This window comes from Nomascus leucogenys, chromosome 3, assembly GCF_006542625.1.
Source record: "Nomascus leucogenys isolate Asia chromosome 3, Asia_NLE_v1, whole genome shotgun sequence".
NCBI lineage: Eukaryota > Metazoa > Chordata > Mammalia > Primates > Hylobatidae > Nomascus > Nomascus leucogenys.
Window position 1 is genome coordinate 7,056,755 of NC_044383.1, and position 26,176 is coordinate 7,082,930.

A 26,176-nucleotide genomic window follows, 5' to 3' on the forward strand; every position below is an offset into this window, starting at 1 on the left:
AGAGTTTTTGCTCTTCCCTCTGTACTACACAGCCTGGCCCCACCCCACACAGCCTGCTGCCACTGGCTGGAGCAGTGGGGACTCCAGGACAGAGGGCATGGAACAAATTGCAGACTTCTGAGAAATTGATGACAGAGGTTGGTAGTCATGAGCTCAATTCCTTTTTATATATAGGACATTTGAGAAAATACAGCAAGAATATTCTTGTGTGTGTGTGTGTGTATTTTTAGTAGAGACAGGGTTTCACCGTGTTAACCAGGATGGTCTCGATCTCCTGACCTCGTGATCCGCCCGCCTCGGCCTCCCAAGCAAGAATATTCTTATAACTTTTGTTATTCCAGGGATTCCCAATATGTTTTTTTTCTGTCCCAACACACAGGAAGGCTTGGACGCATTCCCACTGGCAGCAATGGTGGGGCCATTTCTCTTGGGTGGCATCAGCATGGGGGTTTGACAACGTGGTGCAGTGCCTCCCTTATTTAAAAAGAGTACCTCTTTAAAAAGTGTATAGGGCATTCCAAAATAAAAGAGGTTTAAAAAAATCAGAGTACAAAATGGGTGGTGAAAAGAAAGCCTGTCTTCCACTCCCAATTCCTAGTGTTACATTGCCCTCTCCTGAGACAACACAGTCTCCCGCATCTTCTGTGTCCTTTGAGAGATATCTGAGCCTAAAAGCATTTACTGGGGAAGCACACTGTCCTGCATTTTGCTTTGTTCACTAGATAATGTATCTTACAGATTAACCCACATCTACACAAGAACATTTGCCTCATTCTTTTTAACCGTTGCAGAGGATGGATGTACCATAATTTATTTAATTAGTCCCCTATCAATGGACATAGGGTGGTTCCCAGGCTTTTGATAGTACAACATGGAAACAAGCAATATGTTGTACATGTCTTTAAACCCACTGCTTTATTAGAGCTATGCACGTTGACCCGATAAATTGTTTCCTATCTCTGTATTCGCCATAGTACGTAACACGGCACCAATGCTTCCGCAATAGTAATCATAATGAACATTTATTCAAAGCTGACTGTGCATCAGGTACTGTGCTAAACACTCTACATAAATTACTATTTCATTATAACATTACCTCAATTTTCATATTTGAGATTTATATAATATAGATATGTTGTTATATACAATATAATCATATAAATTATATAAAAGATATAATTTGTTATAGAAATAAACTGATTACAGATACCTAAATAATATAATAATAAATAATTTAATATTAGCCCATTATATTATTGCCTCACCTCAATTTTATAGGTGAGGCTGGAAAGTTTAAATGTAGCAGAGGTGGGATTTGAACTCAAGGACTCTGGCCCCAGAATCAAGGTGCTAACTCACTCTATTGCTCACTGCAGATAATATAATATGAGTTCCTAAGGACACCACTGAGCACAATCTCTTTGAAGCCCAATCCAAGACAGCACTGTGTACAGATGGTGCTCCTAACCGAACTTGCAGTGCTGTACTCCCCCCCAAGTCTGTCCTGAGAAAATCACCATGTGCGATAGAAGTCAGTACATTAGATTGGATTCATAAGAGATTTTGAGCACAACTCTCATTTTATTTTTAGTACACACAAAAGTATTTTCTGGATGCAGCAAGAGGCAACAAGGAGAAGTATGCATAACTGTGTCTGCTCCTCCAGTGGAACAGAAGCCCACTAGACATTTCCTTCCCATTGGGGATAGCTCTCCAAGCAATGACTGTCTGTCTAGAGACCTTTCTGAGCCCACAGAGAGACGACATCAAAGCTTCCTGAAACCCAGAATCCTTTTTCCTGGGTTTCTTTGCCCCTTACGAGATGTATGTGCATCTCTGCAGGAAGATAATGGTGTTCAGATAGAAAGCAAGTTCCCCAAAGGTAAGGAGCGAAGGCAGTGGATGACATCGTTCTGTCTTGACATTCGATAAAAAGTTGTTGATTGCCTACCTGGACTTCGTGCATACTGTCACCGTTCACCTGATGAAGCCTCCCCTTCTCCAACTGGGAGAGCAGAGAAGGGACAAATGGTTGCCAAGTAAGAACCTCCCAAGCACCCAGGAGGTAGCCCTATGTGGGTCAGGGATTTTCAAGCCCACTGTGTGCAAGGCCAGTACCCCCTTGAGGCTGAGAGAAGACCACACCCAGGTGCACAGCAGATTCCCAGGCTCAGCTAAGGAAGGTTGGAGATGCAGGTGTGTGTGGCTGCTCTGAAGGCAGCAGGTCTGCTGGGCTGCCTGTGGCCCTGTGACTAACTAGCAGGGATATAATGACTAAGGGGCGAGGCTCCCACAGGTCTCCAGCACTTAACAAGCATGAGACACTGGAACTCACGTGCCCAAAAGATAGGTCCCAAACTCAGCCTCCCACAGAGGAAGAAACCAAGAATTAGAACACAGGCATCATTTCTCTGGGGATCAAGTTGCTGACCACTACTAAATGGTGCAACAAACAATGTTATAGAAAGGACACAAGAACATATTGGAAAAATGTCCTGTGGCGCCCGGTTATGTCAGCAGAAAAAATTTACATTTCCTATCATTCGAAAGTTGTTCTCAAAGAACTATGGAAAAGGACAGAAAGAAAGATATCAGCTTGGGTTGTAAAATTTAAATTGGTTATGGCAATTATAAAAGTAATAAAAGTAATTTCACTTGGAACCCAAGTTAATCCCTAGCTTCTCATTCATTAATCGTTTAGAGAAGCATTTATTAAGCACCTACTGTATGCTAGACACTGTGCTTTATATCCCCTGCCCTCTAGGCTCTCAGTTGGTACAGGAAACGGTCAGCAGCATAGCCATGTCTGTGTGGTGGGCCATGGGGAAGCCGAGGGCGGCCCCTGACACTCCGAGGAGGGTCTGTGCAGAGGCATCTTTGCCAAGGAAGTGATTTGAGCAGGAGCTTGAAAGTATATTTGACGTTTTCAAATCAGACCTGAGGGCAAAGAGCATTGCAGGCTAAGGGAAAGGCACACATGATGCAAGGAGCTGGGACAGGAAGAACATAGTTGATTTGGGGACCTGCAGAGGGTCGGGCCAGGGCGCAAGGGTTGTGGGGGTGGCAGTGGCTGGTGTGAGTCTGCAGGGGTCACGTGCGTCAGGTTGGAAGGCCTTTCTAAACCCACTTAGGAAGTCTGGATTGAAGGCAGAGCCAAGCCTTTGAAGAGGAAGAGACATAATTAGATTTGCTCGAGAGGAAACTACTGCCTCGTGCGCAATGTGGAGGACAGATGGGAGAGGAGTGTGGCTGGGGGCTGAGGCCCAGCCGGCAAGGAGAGCGTGGAGTCACTGTGCAGGAGGGGCCGTGGCTGCAGAGATGCTCAGGATCCAGGGATGGGTCTTTGAGCAGTGCAGAAGTGGGAGTGTTAGGGCTGGCCCTTGGGTTTCTGGTTCTGGTGCTGGGGAGAATGGTGGAGAAGGAGGCAGAGAAATTGTGGCTTCCATCCCTGTGCGCAGGGTGAACTAGAAAACATGCTCATAAGAAGACATGGAAACAGTGTGGCAGAGGCGAGATTAACTCCACAGGATGGGGGTTGGGGCTAGTGTTAGGCCTGAAGGGGCAGCGGGAGACAGGGGATGGGTGGGGCAGAGTGGTCGCTCTTTTCCAGAAGGAACCAGAGCAAATGCTCAGAAAAATGAAAGAGCATGACTGGAAACCTTCTAAGTGGTGTGCTGTTGGTAGAGACTCCAAAGCGACAGCTGCAGGTGGGACATCTACCATGAACAGCCATGAAAAGTCCAGCTGGCTTGGGCTTGTAGGTAATAGGAACTGTGGGTGGGTTTTGAAAAGAGGTTGGACAGCTGACCCAGGAGAGGGAGGACCCAGGCATAAATGGTGAGTTGTAGTTGTTGTAGTCGTTGTAATCGTGGAGATGCATCCCATGGACAGCTGAGCCTCCAGAAGGCCACCTCTCCACTCCTCACAGAATGAGCTCCTTTTGGGTACCTGGTGCTGTGGAGAGATGCAGGGTGGATATGATATGGTCCAGCCCTCGAAGGAGTCATAGGCTTGTGGGATGAAAACATCATCTTCCAACCCCACCTGGTGATGGATGCTGCTGAATGAGCGATGTGTGTTCCCTGGGGTGACGTAGCAGAGGCAGGGATGGGTCGTGCCTTGGGAAGGGGAGGGAGGCTTTTGGAAGGTTTGGACTCATCCTGGAGGGTGGGAGTCTACTGGGCAGAAGAATCAAAGGGGCTTTATGGAGATAGGCGAGCATGTGGGTGAGGAGTGAGGGAGAGGCTGCCATGCATTTCAGAACTGGGGTGGTTGCAGGGCGCTGTGTTGAGGGGAAGGTGCAGTGAGGCAAGTAGTGGGGCTCATATGGGAGGGGTGGGCTAAGGACAGAGTGAAGGACATTGTGTTGCCAGCTGAGGCCAGTAAGTGTCCAGTGAATACTCATTAATCCCCAATCAATCAGAAACTGTCCTGCCTGAGATGCTGTTGGATCCATTCATTTCCTGACCTTTTCCACAAAGGAAAGTCAAAATGGCCCCAGGAAGAGCCCCAAACCAGCCTTGAGAGAGAAGTCATCCCAATTACTTATGCAAAGCCAGTGGTCGTCTCCAGCAAGTGCAGGGGAGGGCTCTATAATTGAATACCAGTGCCCTGTCCTTATATCATCAGTGTAGTAAGCACTGGGTAGATTAATACACTGTCCCAAAACAACCGAACTGTGATAATTGGACAGGACACACTTAATATGAAGCACTGAATAGAAAAGTTTCTTTTCAATTTGAGCAAAGCCATCCTAACCATCAGAAGCCTAGGGAATACCTCCCTGGCATAATTAGCCGGTCCTGAAGTCTGGCTGAATGCAAACGCTCTTCCTTGTGACCAGGGCGGCCGGGGGCTCTGTGATGAGGCATGATCTTGTCAGCTTAATGAGGCCCATTAATAATCCACTGGCGTTTCTATTTTCAAAATTGTCTTCTGTGTCTAATGGTATTGAGGAGTCAGGTGAAAATCACTTGGTGCCCTCTAAATGGGATTCTAAATCTTTTCTCCTAGGAGATTACACATGCTGTGACTTGGTTGTAAAAATAAAGGAATGTAAGAAGAGTGAGGACCCCACCACGCCTGAGCCCTCCCCAGCAGCACCCTCACCAGCACCCTCCGATGGAGCAGGGAGCCCTGGCCTGTCCGAAGACTGTTCTGAGCCTCAGCAAACGCCTGCAAGATCTTTGACCTTGCAAGTAAGGCCTTCTGTGTATCCTGGTTTGATTCCTGCCAAAGGGAGAGATTTCCTAGGGAGTCCGTGAGCACACAACCTCACTTCCACCTCTGAGGCTGGAAACTGGATTTCACTTCTTAGCAGCTGTGTGACTGGGCAGGTCCCCTAAGCTTTCTGGGCCACTCTGTCACTGTTTGAATAATGGAGATAATGACACTGACTCCTCCAGGTTAGAATGAAGATCAAATACTATCAGTAGTGACAGTGACAGCAGCAGTGATGGATGCTCCAGCGTTCCACAGGTCACTTCCTAGGCATCAGTGCCTCCAATCCATGCAAGACTCCCAGGAGGTAGGAGCCTATAGGGGCTCCAGATCTCAATGTCTTCAGATGAGGACACTGAGCCTTTGAGAGGTGAAGATGCCCAAGGTCACATGGTCGTGAGTGGAAGGATAGGAAGGTTTTAGTTTGGCATCTTTTCCCAATTGCTTTATAAAATGTAGTATGCACACATTTTATAAAGTTTAAAAAATAAGGAGAAATAAAAATTAGGAGGGCAAACAACCTCAGAGAAAGCCTCTGCTAACTGTATTGCACAGCTAGCCACACCTTCTTGGAAGGCACTTAATAAGGTTGCAAACCTCCCTGCAGTTGCAGTTGTGGAGATGGCTCCGCTGGCTGGCTCCTGTACCCAGAGGGCTTGGTGGGACCTGGGTGAGGCATTCATGGTGCCCCCAAAGTCTCTAAGGCCATTCTTGGTGGGGTGGGCAGCCAAGGCAGCAGCTAAACCTGAGCCACCAGGCTGTTCCTAGGGGTTATCTCTTTAGGCATGGAACTCTCTTGAAGCTTCAGCACATCCAGTGACTTGTACCTTGTGGTTCTCTGTTCCTGGTGGCTGGCACCATGTGGGGAGCTGGACAAGAAGACTTATTCCCCAGCGTAGCTGCCAGGGACACATATGTGATACAGACTGAGCCCACACTTCTTCCCCCTGGGCACTCTGAGCTCCCAGCGGAAGAGGAAGGGGGGCAGAGGAATGTTTCAGTCATGGCAGCACGCCCAGTGAGCCTTTGCTGAGCGTATACACGCAGGACTCCTACTATGTGAGTGGTGCATTGTCAATGAGACATGGCCCATGACTTCCTGGAGCTCACAGCCTAGCACAGGGGTAAACGTGTGACTCACTGTTGCTCAAGCCCATCGGTGAAGCACCATGCTCTGGCTCAACAGGGCATTTCAACAGGGATTCCTGGGGTAGATGGAACTTGAGCCAATGGCTATGGGTAGTACTTCAGGAGACAATTTGAGCAGAGACACTCAAAGAATAGTAAGTTAAGACCATAAAAGGCAGTGCAGGAAAAGAATGGGGTTCCCGTGGATGGGGTGTTACCATGTGATCTACCAAACTACCATGAGCCTCAGTTTTTGCATCTGTCAAATGGAAAGAAATATGCCTGCTTTCCTGAACAGTTGTGGGACTCCACGAGGTGATGAATACACATCGAGCACCTAAGCCCAGTGTCTGGGACGGAGTGGAATGGCAGTTAGTCTTGTTCAGGAGACCTGTGTGATTGGCTTAGTGCAAGGAGGTGGGAGTGGAGACATAGGGACTTCTGACATGGTTTGTGGAGCTCACAGAAGCTTCTGTATAGGCAAAGGTTTCCTCCCAGCTCTTTCTACCCAGGAGGAGAAGCTGTTTCCTTTAGCTGCAGTTGTGGTGCCTCCTGAAAGGGCACGTTTTTCACACCGAGTGGATGATCTGTGTCTGTGCTTCTTGGGGCTTCCAAGTGCATCAGAAGCAAGTGACTCAGCACCTCCATGCCCTCCACACTCATGTCTCTTTGGAATACAGAATGTAGGGCTCTTGGATTGTCTTTTGGGAACAAATGACTCAGCAGGGTAGAAAGATGAATGGGCAGAAATACACTCTGCACTCCCAGCTTTGATGCCAGTTGCCGGTCAATCCTGCTGCAGGAGGGGCCTCAGCGCTGGCCAGACCTGACCCCCAGGACCTGTGTTGTCAACATGCCTGTTACCTTCTTTACACAAGGATGTGCAAGAAAATTGTGACATACTTTTGCACTGTGGCCTTTGGCCTCTGAGTACTGTGCTTGCCATCGGCTTCTTGGCCACATCAGACAGATGTGTTGCCTTTCTGTGTCACTGCTCTTAAAAATAGCCTATTTTCTTTGCTTTGCATAGGAAGCACTGGAAGTTAGTAAGCCTCACTTCATTTCTCGCTCACAAGAACGGCTGAAGAAGCTCGAACACATGGTCCAGCAGAGGAAAGCCCAGCGGAAGGAGGACCTGAGGCAGAAGCAGAGCCTCCTTCCCATCCGCACCAGCAAGAAGCAGTTCACGATTCCCCATCCTCTGAGTGGTAAGCTGCAGGTGGCTTGTGGAGACTGGAAAAGACCAGGGGCAGGGGGTTCCTGGAGCTGGAGGCTTCACTCAGGGGTGATGGTTCCAAATGATGCCACTGATATACGCAGAACCTGTTATGGCTCCAAGTGGCTGACCCTCAGCATCATAAAGCCTGTTCTTGGAGCCAGCCCATTTTGAGAGATCACATATGGGCATTGAGCTCAGCAGAAACAACTTGGGACACCAATTTACCATTACAGCTGGGACAGAAGCCACACCACTGTAGCAGCCAGGGTAGCAAGTTCAAATTCTTGGCTCCTAATAGATATTTGCAAGAGATCCCCTTTGCCCTTTATAGATTGCAAAACAGATCTCGGGGTGAGAGGTTGACTCCAGCTTGTCTACATCAACATTCGTCATCTTGAAACCCCTTTCCTGCTGTGAGCTCAGAGAATACATGGCCAGCTTCCCAGCACTGTGAGGCCAGTGTCACACTGACCCTGTGAGGCAGGGCATTTACTAACCCACTGGAGAGGGAGTTATCAGGAACCTTCTCTGGGTGCCATGCTGGGAGCAAGACTGACCTCAGTCCCTTCTTCCTGGAGCTTATAAACAGACCATTAAACTAGCAAGAATAACAAAAAGAAATGAGGGTAAGGATGGGGGACACCAGGGCACATACTTAGTGCCTGCCAACCCAAATCTTAAAATCTAGAGGCCTGGAGAAACCCCAGTTTTATTCCTTTGGATAGAGGAATGAGAACTTTCTTCCTAGGAAAACGTTTTGGCCCCTAGGAGATGAAATCATGAGTATAACTCAGAATAAAAGTCTTTGGGGGAAATAACCATGTTCAATAAAGTGCAGCTTAGCAAACATTACCAAGATCTTATTCTGGGTGGCTGGGGGACTGAGGAAAAGGGTGTTGTAATAGAATTCCTGTGAACCTCCCCCGTCCACGGGCAGGCTAAGTCTCCTTCCCTCCACCAGAACTCTGCTGGTGGAGCTGTCTAAAGACCTCGGGGAAGGATGAATTTGAATGTATCTTTCCCTGTGGCCAAATATTTGCCAAGATACCTGCTGCTCCCTCCTCATGACAATTTCCAGTATACTAACGAAAGGGGATGTGCAAAGAGCTCCCCGTGGGAAAATGCGTCTCTGACCAGTGCTCTAAGTCCATTGGCAGATATAGGCTCAGTGGGGATCTAGTTTCCAGGAAGCTTTTTCGTCTCTGGCCCGATAAAGAGAAAACTGGGTTCAGGCACAGACTTCTCAAGTGGCTGTGAGGACCAAAGCCAGCACCAGGAGACCCCTGGGGCCTTCAGTGCCTACACTGGCCCTGGGCAGTGTTGGGTGATGGTGCCCAGGCTGGGTGGGCCTCTCAGCCTCAATAGTTCTGAAGATGCTACTTGAGAGCATGGTCAGGTTACCAAATTTGTGGTCAGCAAATATAGAATGATGCCACTTTAGAGCTCAAGACTCATGTACACACACAAAATGGCACTGAGGGCTTCCTTTTCAGTCAGGTCCCTTCACTTTGGGAAGAAACAGAGACCCAGAGACCTTAGGGAACCTGTTCAGTGTGGTGCCGCGCTGGGCTTCTCCTCTCCTGGGCCAGCACCTCCCGGCTGTGCCATTCTGCCGGCCACAAGTGTTCTGGGACACCATCATCCCAAGCGCCAGAGGCAGTGTGGCCTCTGCCATCTGCACTGATTTCCTAGGGCTGCTGTGAGAAATCACCAAACACGGGGGCTAAAAAGATCAAGAACTGGCAGGGCCCAGTGGCTCACGCCTGTAATCCCAGCACTTTGGGAGGCCAAGGTGGGTGGATCCCTTGAGCCCAGGAGTTCAAGACCAGCCTGGGCAACATGGAGAAACCCTGTCTCTACAAAAAGTACAAAAATTGGCCAGGCGTGATGATGCATGCCTGTAGTCCCAGCTATTTGGGAGGCTGAGGTGCGAGGATCACACGAGCCTCGCTAGGTCGTGGCTGCAGTGAGCCGTGATTGCACCACTTCACTCCAGCCTGGGCAACAGAGCAAGACCCTGTCTCAGAAAAAGCAAAATACAAAAACAAAAACAAAACAAGCCCAGAAACGTATTTTCTTGCAGTTCTGGAGGCTGGAAGTCAAAATCGAGGTTTCCACAGGGTTGGTTACTTTCCAGAGGCTCAGTGGGCAATCCCGTGTCCAGCCTCCCTCCCTGCTCCTGGCGGCTTCCTGCAGTCCCTGATGTTCCTTGGTTTGGAGATGCGGCATTACAGTCTCTGCCTCTGTCTCCACATGGCCATCTTCCCTGCGTCTGTGTCTCTATGTTCAAATTTCCTTTCCTCATAAAGACAGCAGTCGTTGGATTAGGGCTACCCTCATCCAGTCTGACCTCATTTTAACTTGATTACCTCTGCAAAGACCCTATTTCCAAAGAAGTCACATTCAGAGTTACAGGGGATTAGGACTTAAACATATCTTTTTGTTGGGGAGACACCATTACACTCATTATATCATCCAACTGTGGTGTTTGCCCAAAACAAATATCCTTACAAGTTCACATTCCTTTAAATGAAAGTCTTAAAATTGTATATAATAAAAGGTAACCAGGCTCAGTTCAGAATGTTAACTGAGTACCTTTTACTCCCCAAATTCCAAGACAGTCCTGGCAACCAGCATGCTCTCAAAGTGGGACTTGGCCAACATGGGTTTTATGGCCACCCTGACCATCCCTGCCGTATTTATGTGTTGATGAGAGCTTTACTTTTGGGTTTGTTTGTGTTAGGTCAGTGAAATCAGACAGCCTCTGAAACCAGAGCCTCATACAAGCTCGGGCAAGTGAGAAGAAATATTTAAGGCCCTATTAAACAAGTCTGCAGTACACATCTTGTCTTCAGCCTGTCTGCTGGCAAGATGATAAAAGCAAAATGCAGATGTTTTTCTTACATGCTAAATTAGTTAATAAATCATGTGCGTGAACGAGCTCTGGCTACAGTGTCAAGGTGTCTGCTAAAAAGAAGACTCCTATTTGCTTTTTGTGCTCGGGTAGCTGCCTCTGATCGGGGTTTGTCAAGCAGTCTTGGCTCAGGAGCAGAACCTGAAAGGTTCAGGTGGGAGCCCCGGCAGCTGACAATGCCAAAGAAACCAGTCCCTGGACTCGCAGGAGATTACTATGGTGAGAACCAGGGGACCAGCTGTACTTCATGGTAGCTAGTCAATTCTGAGCACCTGAGTGAATTCTGAGGCCAGGGGAAGAGTGCTGCATGTGGGTGAGTGTTAATTAGGGTTAGGGCTCCTTGTTTGGAGGCAGGAAAATTTTCATGAACAGCTGGGGACTCTAGAGGGACCAGGAAGTAGCATCATCAAGGTCCTAGCTACAGTCTGTACCTGTCTTGACTATCTCGTCACCTGTGGTTTGAACTCTCAGAGCCAATAAATACAATGCATAAGTCTCTCTCCTGTGGTGTTTGGTTTTTTTGTCCTTGCAATAGTTTGCTGAGAATGATGGTTTCCAGCTTCATGCATGTCCCTACAAAGGACATGAACTCATCATTTTTATGGCTGCATAGTATTCCATGGTGTATATGTGCCACATTTTCTTAATCCAGTCTATAGAAGGAACTTCTTTGTCCATCTCTTCAGCGTGCCTTGTTTGAGAACCCACACAGTGCTAGGCACAGTCCCTAGTCTGCCCACCTTGTGGGGAAGCAGGCGGGTGAAGAGGCAATGGTCATAGGATTCTCATAGCGCCATGAAGGGAGTTTGCCAAGATTGTTGTGGAAACTCATAGGTGGTAGCCTTGCTCCCACCCTGGGGAGGAACGTTCCCAGTGTGGGGGAGAACGATGCCAATGGGGCAGGGTGGGTGAGGAGGGGAACACACAGTGATGAAAGGAGGCTGGGGACATGCAGTTTAGCTATGATTGGATGGTAAAATGGAGATGGGTGGGGAGGCGAAGGGGCCAAAGAGGAGCCCCAGGAAAGATGAACTGTAGATGCTGCTAAGTGTAACCTTGTTCTGAGGTCAAAAGCAAGGCTGGGAGCTGGTAGTGTAGCTTCAGGTACAACATGATGAGGGTGGGGCCTAGGCAGGGCCGCGGGATGAGGAAGGTGGTGGATGCCAGGGGTTCTCAGGTAGAGGATCAGTGGGAGGTGGTGACTGTGAGATGTGGAAGAGGGAGGCTGACACACAGGGATGCCAAGGGAAGGTGGCAGGGGAGCTGGCCTTTGATTTCAAGTCTCCGACATTAGGAACACTCCAACCCAAGGGCCTCTCTCCTTCCCAAGTCAGGGCTCTACCTGTGCAATTCACCAGAGTTGCCTGGGAGTGATAAGCAAGGCTTCCCCATCATCACTATGCAGCTCCTGGGGTCCCAAGTGGATTGGGTCATGTTCGAAGGCCGGCCATAACCTGGGAATTAGCGTGTTCCAGAATTTGTCATTGCTCCGCCTTACAGGATGAATCCAGAGCAGGATAGGCTAAAAATAAGTGCGAAGCATCAGGCACAGCCCCTGCAGGTCATAGTGGGGACAGTGCCTGCAAGTATTAGGGGGGTACAGTCCCCGCAGGTGGGAGGGGTACAGCCCCTGCAGGTAGGGGACACAGTCTCTGCAGGAAGTAGGGTCACAGGCCCTGCAGGCCGTAGGGGGTACAGCTCCTGTAGACAGTAGGGGTAAACCATAGCTTACAGGCAGTACGGGGTCGGCCCCTGCAGGTCGTAGGGGCACAGCCTTTGCAGATTGGAGAAGGTACAGCCCTTGTAGGTAGTAAAGGTACAACCGCTGCAGGTCATAGGAACACAGTCCCTGCAAGCTGTAGAGGGTATAGCCCCTGCAGGCAATAGGGGGTTCAGCATTTGTAGGTCATAGGGGTACAACTCCTACAGGTCATAGGGGTGCTGTCTTTGCAAGTCACAGGGATACATCTCCTCTAAGTCATATGGGTACAGGCCCTGCAGGTCATAGGGGTATATCCCCTGCAAGTAGTAGGGGGCAGAGCCACTGCAGGCAGTAAGGATACAGTCCCTGCGGTCATACGGGGGTGCCACATCTGCAGATTGCAGGTGCTCAGTCAGTGGCAGTCTTCACCGTGCCCTGTTGACACAATTGTGCCTGTATCTTGTGCCCACTGCAGCTCCTCGAACCTGGCCCTGGCTATCTCCTTCTAGGCTGGGGGCCCAGTTTCAGAGCCTCCCTGGATTCCGTCCCTCACCCCAAAACCCAGACCCCTCTCAGCCTGACTCTGCCCACTCTCACCCTTTCCAGTTGGTCTCATTTCCTGTCCTTCCTTCACTCCAAAAACATTCATGATCAGGGTTCCGAAACCACCTGAGAGAAGCCTGTCTGTTCCTCCTCCTCTCTGTGCTATAAAATCCTGCCTAACCTTGCAAGCCCCTCTCAAGTCCAGCCTTTTTATTCATCTCTTACGCCCAGATGCTTTCCTGTGCTTCCTGTAATACCTGAGCTGGGCTCTGGCAGCTTTCATCTCTCAGCCGAGCACTTTGCTATGAATTACTGCTACTGCCTGTACTCACTGCAGTTAACTCAGCCTGAAAGTGCTCAAACTCAGCCCACGTTGCCCCCTTCTGTTCTCAGCTCATTTCCCCCTCTGAGGACACCTGTCAGGGTCCTCCTCCATGGCTCTCTCAGTTTGTCCCCTTAACCTGCGAATGTGTAGAAAACCCTTCAGGAACATCCCCTTCTTCTACAAAGCCCTCCTGACTCCCATCCTTTCTCCCCTTCACTCCCTCTCCTTTCCTCTCACTCTCATTTGAACACTCTTGGCATCTTGGTATTCTTGCATCCCTCCAGATCACCTGCCTTCTTCACTTTGGCTTAAGGTTGTGTGGTTGTGTTGGAAAACCTTCTAGATTGTAAGAGCTGGTGGGCATACTCCACACCAAATCACTGCGAAAGGCCCTGCTGCATCTAGCACAACAGACTGAATTCATCCAAATTGCATTATCCGCACTTCCCAAAGTGAGCCGCACATCCCAAAGTCAGAGACATTCAAATCACGCACCAGTAGAGGAACGGAATTCTCTGGAAGGCATGGCAGAATTCCTTCTCCAACAAATCTTCTTTCCCTGATGATTCTTGGTTAGAGCAAGTATTAAAATTAATTTGGATTCCCAGAGCATCTAGCTGAAGATGCGACCCAGCAGACAGGAGACAGAGGTGGAAGTTATCTCAGCAATAAAGATTTGCTCACTGAGCACAGGCCGCATTATCCTTCCTGTTGCCCGGTCTGATCTCAAGGCTCTCATTCTCCATATAGCCTTTAATAAATATTTGGGGCTAGTTCTCCTGATATTACTCACAAGAGAATTTTTAAATGTGCTTATCAGATAAAAATAAATTTTTACTTCATCAGTCTACAAAGAAAACAGGAAGCATGAATTACCGAAAAGGCTGTTTCCCCAATTCAAAGACATTCACTTTTACACTTTTATTATTGTCCTTCACAGACATTGTGAGGTTGTATGTTCTTATTAAGATATTTGGGAAGAAAAGATCAATTTATGTCTATTGATTAGAAGTGGATTTAAAGGACAATTGTACTTCCAATTAAAATAATGTAAGGTAAAAACACTAAGTTTCAGAATGATAAGGAAAATGACTTTATGAGGAGTTACATTTCCCAATTGCCTTGATTTTATTTTCCAAGTGATTTCCCTTTATATTGCACAAAGCAGCTGAATAATAAACCTTACAGTGACACCACAGATATAAATCTACTTGGCAACAAGCATAAAGTTTATTAATAATCTATAAATCGCCATATTTTATGGTTCTCTAAAAAATGCTGAGAAACCCTGGAATTGGAGCAAACGGTGAAGTTACACTATCAGACTTGTACTGGATGTATCTGTTTTATGGTGAGGTTGTGATTCGAGTCATTGTTAAAATTCCTTTAAATGAGCAGTTTAAACTTGTCATTAAAAAAACCGTACGCCCACATTTTGTTTCAACTTTAAGATTTAATTGACAAATAAAAGTTGTATATATTTATGGTGAATGACATGATGTTTTGATATATGTACATATTGTGAAATTATTAAATGTAGGTAACATATCCATCACCTTGCATACTTTTGGTGAGAACATTTAAGATCTATTAATACTACTCCCAGTAATTTTCAAATATAAAAAAGCTTTATTATTAACTATAGTCACCATGCTCTACAGTAGGTATCCAGAATTTACTCCTTCAGTTTAGCTAAAACTTTGTACCCTTTGACCAACAGCTCCTGGATTCTCCCCTGCTATCCCCTGGTAACCAACATTCTACTCTCTACTTTTATGAATTTGATATTTTTAGATTTCACATGTAAGTAAGATCATACAGTATTTGTCTTTCTGTTCCTGGTTTATTTCACTTAGCATAATGTCCTCCAGGTTCATCTCTGGTGTTGCAGATGACAGGATTTCCCTCTTCTTTAAGACTGTATAGTATTCCATTGCATGTGTATGTATGTGTGTGTATATATGTATCAATAGACTATGAGAAATTGTGTGTATATATACACACATATGTATATATATACATTATACATATATGTGATATATATGTACACACACATATGGATATATATATATATATATATATATATATATATATCAACAGACCAATCAATAGGCATAAATTGATCTTTTCTTCCCAAGCATCTTATAAAAACACAACACCTCACAGTGTCTGTGAAGGACAGTAATACACATACCCACACACACACACACATATACACACACTACATTTTCTTTATCCATTAATCTGTTGATAGACACTTAGGTTGATTTCATATCTTGGCTATCGTGAATAATACCGCAACGAACACAGGAGTGCTGATACCTCATCAATATACTGCTTTCTTTTCCTTTAGATAAATTCCCAGCAGTAGGTTGGTCATTCTATTTTTGCATTTTTGAGGAATATCCATACTGTTTTCCATAATGGCAGTAGTAATTTACATCCCCACAGCAGTGTGCAAATGTTCTCTTTTCTCCACATTCTTGCCAACACTTGTTATAGTTTGTCTTTGATAATAGCCATACTAACAGGTGTGAGGTGCTAGCTCATTGCAGTTTTAATCTGCATTTCCCTGATGGTTTATGATGTTGCATGTTTTCTCATATACCTGTTGGCCAATTTTTTTTTTTTTTTTTTTTTTAGAAATCTCTATTCAGGTACTTTGCCCATTTTTAAATTAGGTTATTTGCTTTCTTGCTATTGGGAGTTGTCTGAGTTCCTTATATATTTTGGATATTAACCCCTTATTGGACATATGGTTTGCATATATTTTCTCCCATTCTGCAGGTTGTCTCCTCATTCTGTCGATTGTTTCCTTTGCTGTGTAGAAGCTGTATAGTGTGATACGATTCCATTTGTTTGTTTTTGGTGTTGTTGCCTATGCTTTTGAGGTCACATCCAAAAAATTATTGCCCAAACTAATGCCACAGAGCCTTTCCTCTAGGTTTTCTTCTAGTAGTTTCACAGTCTCAGGAATTACATTTAACTCTTTAATTCATTTTGAGTTGATTTTTAAATATGGTGTAAATTAAAAGTCTAATTTCATTCTTCTGCATGTGGATATCCAATCTTCCCAACTCAATTTGTTGAAGAGATTTTCCTCTCCCCATTGCATATTCTCAGCTCCTTTGTCAAAGATTAGTTGAATGTAAACACATGGATGAATTTTTGGGCTTTCCAGTCTGTTCCATCAGTCTATTTGTTTTTATGCCAGCACCATACTGTTTTGATTACTATGACTTCATAAGAGATTTTAAAATCAGATAGTGTGATGTCTCCAGTTTTATTCTTTTTGCTCTCAATTGCTTGGGCTATTTGGAGTCATCTGCAGATTCATATGAATTGTAAGATTGCATTTTCTATTTCTGTGAAAAATGTCATTGAAATTTTGATAGGTGTTGCATTAAATCTGTAGATCACACTGGGTAGTACAGACATTTTAAAAATATTCTGCAAATCTGTGAGTATGGAATATCTTTTTACTCTTACTTTTTATCTTTTAATTATGTCTTCAGTTTCTTTCATCAGTGTTCTATAGCTTTTAGTGTACATGTATTTCACTCCCTCAGTTAAATTTATTTCAATGCATTTTATTTTCATGGTGCCAGTGTAAAGAGGATTGTTTTCTTGATTTCTTTTTCAGATAGTTCATTGTGTTTGCACAGAAATGCTACTGATTTTTTTTTTTTTTTTTTTTTTTTTTTGAGATGGAGTCTCACTCTGTCACCCAGGCTGGAGTGCAGTGGCATGATCTCGGCTCACTGCAACCTCCGCCTCCTGGGTTCAAACGATTCTTCTGCTTCAGTCTCCCGAGTAGCTGGAACTACAGGTGCATGCCACCATGCCCGGCTAATTTTTGTGTCTTTACTAGAGACGGGGTTTCACCATATTGGCCAAGCTGGTCTCAAACTCCCGACCTTGTGATCTGCCTGCCTTGGCCTCCCAAAGTGCTGGGATTACAGGCATGAGCCATCGTGCCTGACCCTGCTACTGATTTTTGTATGTTGATTTTGTATCCTACAACTTTACTGAATTTATTATTTCTGTTTCGTGGTGGAGTTTTTAGGGGTCTCTACATATAAGACCATGTCATCTGCAGAGATGATTTCACTCTTTCTTTCCAAGTTTAATACCTTTTATTTTTTTTCTTAAATAATTGCCATAGCTAGGACTTCCACTACTATGTTGGATAGAAGCAGCAATAATAGGTATCCTTGTCTTATTCCTGGTCTTAGAGGAAAAGCTTTCAACTTTTCATCATTGAGTATGATGTTAGCTGTGGGCTTATTATATATGGCCTTTAATGTGTTGAGGTATATTCCTTCTATACCTAATTTGTTGAGAAGTTGTACCATAAAAGGATGTTGAATTTTGTCAAATGCTTTCTCAGTGTCTTTTGCGATGATCATATGGCTCGTGTCCTTTATTCTGTTAATGTGGCAAAGCACATTTATTGATTTTTGCGTATTGAACCATCATTGCATCCCAGGCATAAATCCTACTTGATCATGGTGAATAAGGCTTTTAATGTGCTATTGAATTTTGTTTGCTAGTATTTTGTTGAGGATTTTTGCATCTATGTTCATCGGGGATATTGGTCTGTGATTTCCTTTTTCTTAAAATGTTCTTATCTGACTTTGCTGTCAGAGTAATGATGACCTCATAAAATGAGTTTGGAAGTATTCCCTCCTCTTCAATTTTTTTGAAAGAGTTTGAGAAGGATGGTATTAATTCTTCCCTAAATGCCTAAATGTTTGGTAGAATTCAGCCATGAAGCCATCTGGTTCCAAGCTTTTATTTTAAAGAGAAGATTTTAAAATTTCAGATTCAATCTCCTTATTCATTGTGACTCTGTTAGGATTTTCTCTTTCTCCACAATTCAGTCTTGGCAGGATGTATATTGTTAGCAATTTATTCGCTTCTTCTAGTAGTATCCAATTTGTAGGTGTATAATTATTCATAGTAGTCTCAGTCTCTTATAATTCTTTATATTTCTGTGGTATCAGTTTTCATGTCTCCTCTTTCATTTTCATTTGATTTGTCTTCTCTCTTCAGTCTAGCTAGAGATTTGTCAATTTTGTTTATCTTTTCAGAAAAACAACTTTCAGTTGTGTTGATCTTTTCTATAACTTTTCTAGTCTCTCTTTCATTTATTTCTTCTCTGAACTTTGTTATTTCCTTCTTTCCACCAAATTTGGGCTTAGCTTGTTCTTGTTTTTCTAGTTCTAGTTCTTGATTAGTTCCTTGAGGTGTAGCAGTAGGTCGTTTGAGATCTTTCTTCTTTTTTAATGTAGGCATTTACTGCTATAAACTTCACTCTTAGAACTGTTTTTGCTGCATTCCATATGTTTTAGCATATTGTGCTTCCATTTTTATCTTGAGATATTTTTAAATTTCTTCTTTTGATTTCTTCCTTGACCCATTGGTTGTTCAGGAGCATGTTGTATAATTTTCACATATCTATGAATTTTCAAAAATTCCTCCTGTTAATGTAGCTTCATACCATTGTGATGAGAAAAGATACTTGATATGGGGCCGGGTGCGGTGGCTCACACCTGTAATCCTAGCATTTTGGGAGGCCAAGGCAGGGGGATCACGAGGTCAAGAGATCGATACCATCCTGGCCAACAGAGTGAAACCCCGTCTCTACTAAAAATACAAAAAAAAAAAAAAAAAAAAAGAGCCAGGCATGGTGGCACTCTCCTGTAGTCCCAGCTGCTCAGGAGGCTGAGGCAGGAGAGTCACTTGAACCCCAGAGGCGGAGGTTGCACTAAGCCAAGATTGCACCACTGCACTCCACTCCAACCTGGAAACAGAGCAAGACTCTGTCTCAAAACAACAACAGCAACAACAACAAAAAGATACCTGATATGATTTCTATCATCTAAATTTGTTAAGACTTATTTTTTGGCCTAACATATGATCTATCCTGAAGAATGTTCTATGTGCACTTGAGAAGAATATTTATTCTGTTGCTGTGTATATCTGCTCTGTGTATATCTGTGAAAGCCACTTGCTTGGATATATAGTTTAAGTCCAATGTTTTCTTGTTGATTTCCTATCAAGATGATCCATTCATTGCTGAAAGTGAGATACTGAAGCCCTCCACTACTATTGTATTGTTATCTCTCTCTCCCTTCAGATCTATTATTTGCTTTATATATTCAAGTGTTCTGATATTAGATGTATATATATATTTGTAATTGTTATATCCACTTGATGAATTGACTCCTTTATCATTATATTATGACTCTGTCTCTTTTTACAGTTTTGGACTTAAAGTCTATTTTGTCTGATATAAGTATAGCTACCTCTGCTCTCTTTAGGTTTTCTTTTATCGGGAATATCCTTTCTATCCTTTCTGTCCCTTCACTTTTTGTCTGTTTATGTCCTTAAAGCTAAAGTGAGTCTGCTGTAGGAAGCATATTATTAGGTCTTTTTTTTTTTAACCCATTGAGCTACTCAGTATATATGCTCTTTTGATTGGATAATTTAATCTATTTACAGTCAAGGTAATTATTAATAGGTAAGATATTACTGCTGCCATTTTGTTGTTTTCTGGTGTGTTTTTTAGATCCTTTGTTCATTTCTTCCTTTCTCGATGTCGTCCTTTATGATTTGATGGTTTGATGTAGCAGTATGCTTTGATTTATTTCTCTTTGTCTGCTGTGTTTCCACTATAGGTTTTTACACTGTGGTTACCATTAGGCTTACATAAAACATCTTGTAATTATAACAGGCTATTTTAAGCTGATAACAACTTAATTTTGATTTTACACAAACCTCTGTACTTTTACTTCCTCTCCTCACATTTTATGTTTTTGATTTTACAGTTTACATATTTTTATATATTTTCTTAAATTATTGTAGCTGTAGGTGTTTTAGTTTTGTCACTTAACCTTTCTACTAGAGATATAAGTGATTTTTATCTGACCATTACACTATTAGAGTATTCTGAATTTGACTATGTACTTACTTTTACAAGTAAGTTTTATATTTTTGTATGTTTTGATGTTAGTAATTAGTATCCTTTTGCTTTAGCATGAAAAACTTCTTCAGAATTTCTTGTAAAGCAGGTTAATGGTGGTGAACCCCTTAGCTTTTGTTTTTTTGACAAAGCCTTTATCTCTGATTTCCAAAGGGCAGCTTTGTTAGGTAAGGAATTTTTGGTTGACAGATTTTTTCCCCCCAGCACTTTGAATATATCATCCCACTCTTTTCAGGCCTGAAAAGTTTCTGCTGAGAAACCAGCTGATAGCCTGATGGAGGTTTCCTTGAATATGAGGATCTTAATTTCTTTTGCTGCTTTTAAGATTCTCTCTTTGTCTTTGATTTGTGACAGTTTGATTATGATATGTCTTGGTGTAGTCTTCTTTGGGTTGAATATGATTAGAAACCTTTGAGTTCCTGTATCTGGATGTTTATATCTTTCCCCAGATTTGGAAAGCTTTTTGGTATATTTTTAAATAAGCTTTCTGTCCCTTTCTCTTTTCTTTCTTAAACTCCTTAAAAAAAAAAGATTTTATTTTTCTATAGGTTATTGGCGTACAAGTGGTGTTTGCTTACATGAGTACAAACTTTAGCGGTGATTTGTGAGATTTTGATGTACCCATCACTCGAGCAGTATATGCTGTACCCTATTTGTAGTCTTTCACCCGTTGACCCCCTCCCGTTCTTCCCCCTGAGACCCCAAAGCCCATTGTTTAATTCTTATGCCTTTGCATCCTCATAGCTTAGCTCTCACATGGCTTTCCATTCCTAAGTTACTTCAGTTACAATATTAGTCTCCAATCTCATCCAGGTCACTGCAAATGCTGTTAATTCATTCCTTTTTATGGCTGAGTAGTAGTCCATTGTGTATATACACCACAGTTTCTTTATCTACTCATTAATTGATGGGCATTTGGGTTGATTCCATGATTTTGCAATTGCAAATTGTGCTGCTATAAACATGCATGTGCAAGTAACTTTTTCGTATAATGACTTCTTTTCCTCTGGGTAGATACCCAGTGGTGGTATTGCTGAATCAAATGGTAGTTCTTCTTTTAGATCTTTAAGGAATCTCTACACTGTTTTTCATAGGGGCTGTACTGGTTTACATTCCTACCAGCAGTGTAGAAGTGTTCCTTGATCACTGCATCCACGCCAACATCTATTGTTTTTTGATTTTTTTATTATGGCCATTCTTGCAGGAGTAAGGTGGTATTGCATTGTGGTTTTTATTTGCATTTCCCTGATCATTAGTGATGTTGAGCATTTTTTCATACGTTTGTTGGCCATTTGTATATCTTCTTTTGAGAATTGTCTATCATGTCTTTAGCCCACTTTTTGATGGGATTGTTCATTTTTTACTTGCTGGTTTGAGTTCATTGTAGATTCTGCATATTTGTCTTTTGTCAGATGTATAGATTGTGAAGATTTTCTCCCACTCTGTGTTTTGTCTGTTTACTCTGCTGACTGTTCCTTTTGTCATGCAAAATCTCTTTAGTTTAATTAAGTCCCAACTATTTGTCTTTGTTTTTATTGTGTTTGCTTTTGGGTTCTTGGTCATGAAATCCTTGCCTAAGCCAATGTCTAGAAGGGTTTTTCCAGTGTTATCTTCTAGAATATTTACAGTTTCAGGTCTTAGATTTAAATCCTTAATCCACCTTGAGTTGATTTTTGTCTAAGGTGAGAGATGAGAATCTAGTTTCATTCTACATGTTGCTAGCCAATTATCCCAGCACCATTTGTTGAAAAAGGCGTCCTTTCCCCACTTTATGCTTTTGTTTGCTTTGTCGAAGATCAGTCGGCTGTAAGAATTTGAGCTTATTTTAGGGTTCTCTATTCCGTTCCATTGGTCTATGTGCCTATTTTTATACCAGTACCGTGCTGTTTTGGTGACTATGGCCTTATAGTATAGTTTGAAATCAGGTAGTGTGATGCCTCCAGATTTATTTGTTTTGCTTAGGCTTGGTTTGGTTATGTGGGCTCTTTTTTGATTCCACATGAATTTTAGAATTGTTTTTTATAATTCTGTGAAGAATGATGGTGGTATTTTGTGGAGATTGCATTGAATTTGTAGATTGCTTTTGGCAGTATGGTCATTTTCACAATATTGATTTTACCCATCCATGAGCATGGGATGTATTTCCATTTGTTTGTGTCATCTATGATTTCTTTCAGCAGTGTTTGTAGTTTTCCTTGTAGAGGTCTTTCATCTCCTTTATTAGGTATATTACTAAGTATTTTACTTCTTTTGCAGCTATTGTAAAAGGGGTTGAGCTCTTGATTTGATTCTCTGCTTGGTCGCTCTTGTTGTATAGGAGAACTACTGATTTATGTACATTAATCTTGTATCTGGAAACTTTGATGAATTCTTTTATCAATTTCAGGAGCTTTCTGGAGGGATCTTTAGGGTTTTTGAAGTAAATGATCTTATCATCAGCAAACAGTGACAGTTTGACCTCCTGTTTACTGATTTGGATGCCCTTTATTTCTTTCTCTTGTCTGATCACTCTGGCTAGGACTTCCAGTACTATGTTGAAGAGGAGTGGTGAGAGTGGGCATCCTTCTCTTCTTCCATTTTTCAGAGGAAATGCTTTCAACTTTTCCCCATTCAGTATTATGTTGGCTGTGGGTTTTCATAGGTGGCTTGTATTACATTGAGGTATGTCCCTCGTATGCTGATTTTGCTGAGAGATTTATTCATAAAGTGATGCTGGATTTTGCCAAATGCTTTTTCTGCTTCTATTGAGATGATCATATGACTTTTGTTTTTAATTCTGTTTATGTGGTATATTACATTTACTGACTTGTGTATGTTAAACCATCCCTGCATCCCTGGTGTGAAACCCACATGATCATAGTGGCTTATCTTTCTGATATGTTGTTGGATTTGGTTAGCTAGTATTTTGCTAAGAATTTTAGCATCTATATTCATCAGGGATATCAGTCTGTAGTTTTCGTTTTTGGTTATGTCCTTTCCTGATTTTTGTATTAAGGTGATGCTGGCTTCATGAATTAGGGAGGGTTTCCTGTAGGGACCAGCCCCACAGGGTCGGTGGGTCTCTCCCCGTGTGCGGCAATGAGAGAGTGTAGAAATAAAGACACAAGACAAAGAGATAAAAGAAAAGGCAGCTGGGCCCGGGAGACCACTACCACCAATGCGCGGAGACCGGTAGTGGCCCTGAATGTCTGGCTTCGCTGTTATTTATTGTATACAAAGCAAAAGGGGCACGGTAAAGAATGTGAGTCTTCTCCAATGATAGGTAAGGTCACGTGGGTCACGTGTCCACTGGACGGGGGCCCTTCCCTGCCTGGCAGCCGAGGCAGAGAGAGAGAGAAGACAAAGAGAAAGACAGCTTATGCCATTATTTCTACATATCAGAGACTTTTAGTACTTTCACTAATTTACTACTGCTATCTAGAAAGCAGAGCCAGGTGTACAGGATGGAACATGAAGGTGGACTAAGAGCATGACCACTGAAGCACAGCATCACAGGGAGATGGTTAGGCCTCCGGATAACTGCAGGAAAGCCTGACTGGTGTCAGGCCCTCCACAAGAGGTGGAGAAGCAGAGTCTTCTCTAAACTCTCCCGGGGAAAAGGTGACTCCCTTTCCTGGTCTGCTAAGTAGCGGGTGTTGTTTCTTGACACCTTTTGCTACCGCTAGACCACGGTCTGCCTGGCAACGGGCATCTTCCTAGATGCTGGCATCACCGCTAGACCAAGGAGCCCTCTGGTGGCCCTGTCCAGGCATAACAGAAGGCTCGCACTCCTGTCTTCTGGTCACACCTCACTATGTCCCCTCAGCTCCTATCTCTGTATGGCCTGGTTTTTCCTAGGTTATGATTATAGAGCAGGGATTATTATAATATTGGGATAAAGAGTAATTGCTACCAACTAATGATTAATGATATTCATATATAATCATGTCTAAGATCTACATCTGGTGTGACTATTCTTGTTTTATATTTTATTATACTGGAACAGCTCGTGTCCTCGGTCTCTTGCCTCGGCGCCTGGGTGGCTTGCCGCCCAGAGTTTCCTTTTTCTCCATCTTGTGGAATAGTGTCAATAGGATTGATACCAATTCTTCTTTGAATGTCTAGTAGGATTCTGCTCTAGAATTCGTCTGTGAATCCCTCTGGTCCTGGGCTTTTTCTGTTGGTAATTTTTTAATTACCGTTTCAATCTTGCTGCTTGTTATTGGTCTGTTCAGGGTATCTAATTCTTCCTGATTTAAGCCAGGAGGGTTGTATTTTTCCAGGAATTTATCCATCTCTTCTGTGTTTTCTAGTTTATACACGTAAAGGTATTCAATGTAGCCTTGAATGATCTTTTGTATTTCTGTGGTATCAGTTGTAATATCTCCCATTTCATTTCTTATTGAGGTTATTTGGATTTTCTCTCCTCTTTTCTTGGTTAGTCTTGCTAATGGTCTATCAATTTTATTTACCTTTTAAAAAATCAGCTTTTTGTTTCATTTATCTTTTGTATTTGTGTGTGTGTTTCAATCTCATTTAGTTCTGCTTTGATCTTGGTTATTTCCTTCTGCTGGGTTTGGGTTTGATTTGTTCTTGGTTCTCTAGTTCCTTGAGGTGTGTGACCTTAGAATGTCAGTTTGTGCTCTTTCAGTCTTTTTGATGTAGGCATTTAGGGCTATGAACTTTCCTCTTAGCACTGTCTTTACTGTATCCCAGAGGTTTTGATAGGTTATGTCACTATTGTAATTTAGTTTGATGAATTTTTTAATTTCCATCTTGATTTTGTTTTTGAGCCAATGCTCATTCAGGAGCAGGTAATTTAATTTCCATGTATTTTCATGGTTTTAAAGGTTCCTTTTGGAGTTGATTTCAAGTTTTATTCCATTGTGGTCTGAGAGAGTCTTGATATAATTTCAATTGTCTTAAATTTATTGAGGTTTGTTTTGTAGCCTGTCATATGGTCTATCATGGACAAAGTTCCATGTGCTGTTAAATAGAATGTGTATTCTGTGGTTGTTGGATGGAATGTTCTATATATATATACCTGTTAAGTCCATTTGTTCCAAGGTATAGTTTAAATCCATTGTTTCTTTGCTGACTTTCTGTCTTGATGACCTGTCTAGTACTGTCAATGGAATACTAAAGTTCCCTACTATTATTGTGTTGCTGTCTATCTCATTTCTTAGGTCTATTAGTAATTGTTTTGTAAATTTGGGAGCTCCAGTGTTAGATGTATATATGTTTAGGATTGTGATATTTTTCTAAAATTGGATAAGGCCTTTTATCATCATGTAATGTCCCTCTTTGTCTTTTTTAACTGCTGTTGCTTTAAAGTTTGTTTGTCTGATGTAAGAATAGCTACTCCTGCTTGCTTTTGGTGTCCATTTGCATGAAACGCCTTTTTCTACCTCTTTACTTTAAGTTTATGTGAGTCCTTATGTCTTAGGTGAGTTTCTTGAAGGCAGCAGATGGTTGGCTGGTGAATTCTTATGCATTCTATACTTCTATATCTTTTAAGTGGAGCATTTAGGCTATTTACATTTAATATTAGTATTGAGATGGGGGTACCATTTTATTCATTGTACTGTTTATTGCCTATGTACCTTGGTTTTTTTGTTTTTTGTTTTTGCTTTTAAAATTGTATTTTTGTTGTATAGGTCCTGTGAGATTTATGCTTTAAAGAGGTTCTGTTTTGATGTGTTTCCAGGATTTGTTTCATGATTTAGAGCACTTTTAGAGTTCTTGTAGTGGTGGCTTGGTAGTGGCAAATTCTCTCATCATTTGTTTATCTGAAAAATACTGTATCTTTCCTTCATATATAACACTTAGTTTCACTGGATACAAAATTCTTGGCTGATAATTGTTTTATTTGAGGAAGCTGAAGACACAGCCCGAATCCCTTCTAGGCTGTAGGGTTTCTGCTGAGAAATCTGCTATTAATTTGATAAATTTTCCTTTATAGGTTACCTGGTGCTTTTGTCTTGGAGCTCTTAAGATTCTTTCCTTCATCTTAACTTCAGATAACCTGATGACAACGTGCCTAGGCAATGATCTTTTTGAGATGAATTTCCCAGGAGTTCTTTGTGCTTCTTGCACTTGGATGTCTAGGTCTCTAGCAAGGCCAGGGAAGTTTTCCTCGATTATTCCCCCAATATGTT

The 26,176-nt window shown here is 42.8% G+C and overlaps 1 protein-coding gene across 4 annotated transcripts in view; it reads left to right on the plus strand.

Moving 5' to 3' along the window:
* The window catches only part of C3H10orf90 (chromosome 3 C10orf90 homolog), a 253,220-nt gene that overhangs the window by 210,604 nt on the left and 16,440 nt on the right, over positions 1-26,176 (plus strand). For 2 of the 4 annotated variants that reach the window (XM_003277783.4, XM_030805479.1), the window contains 3 exons: positions 1,592-1,882; positions 5,014-5,198; positions 7,379-7,556. In XM_003277783.4, coding sequence (XP_003277831.2) covers positions 1,592-1,882; positions 5,014-5,198; positions 7,379-7,556 — 654 coding nt within the window. Of the gene's footprint in view, positions 1-1,591; positions 1,883-5,013; positions 5,199-7,378; positions 7,557-26,176 lie in introns of those variants that run through there. The other 2 variants (XM_030805470.1, XM_012505627.2) reach the window with 2 other exon arrangements.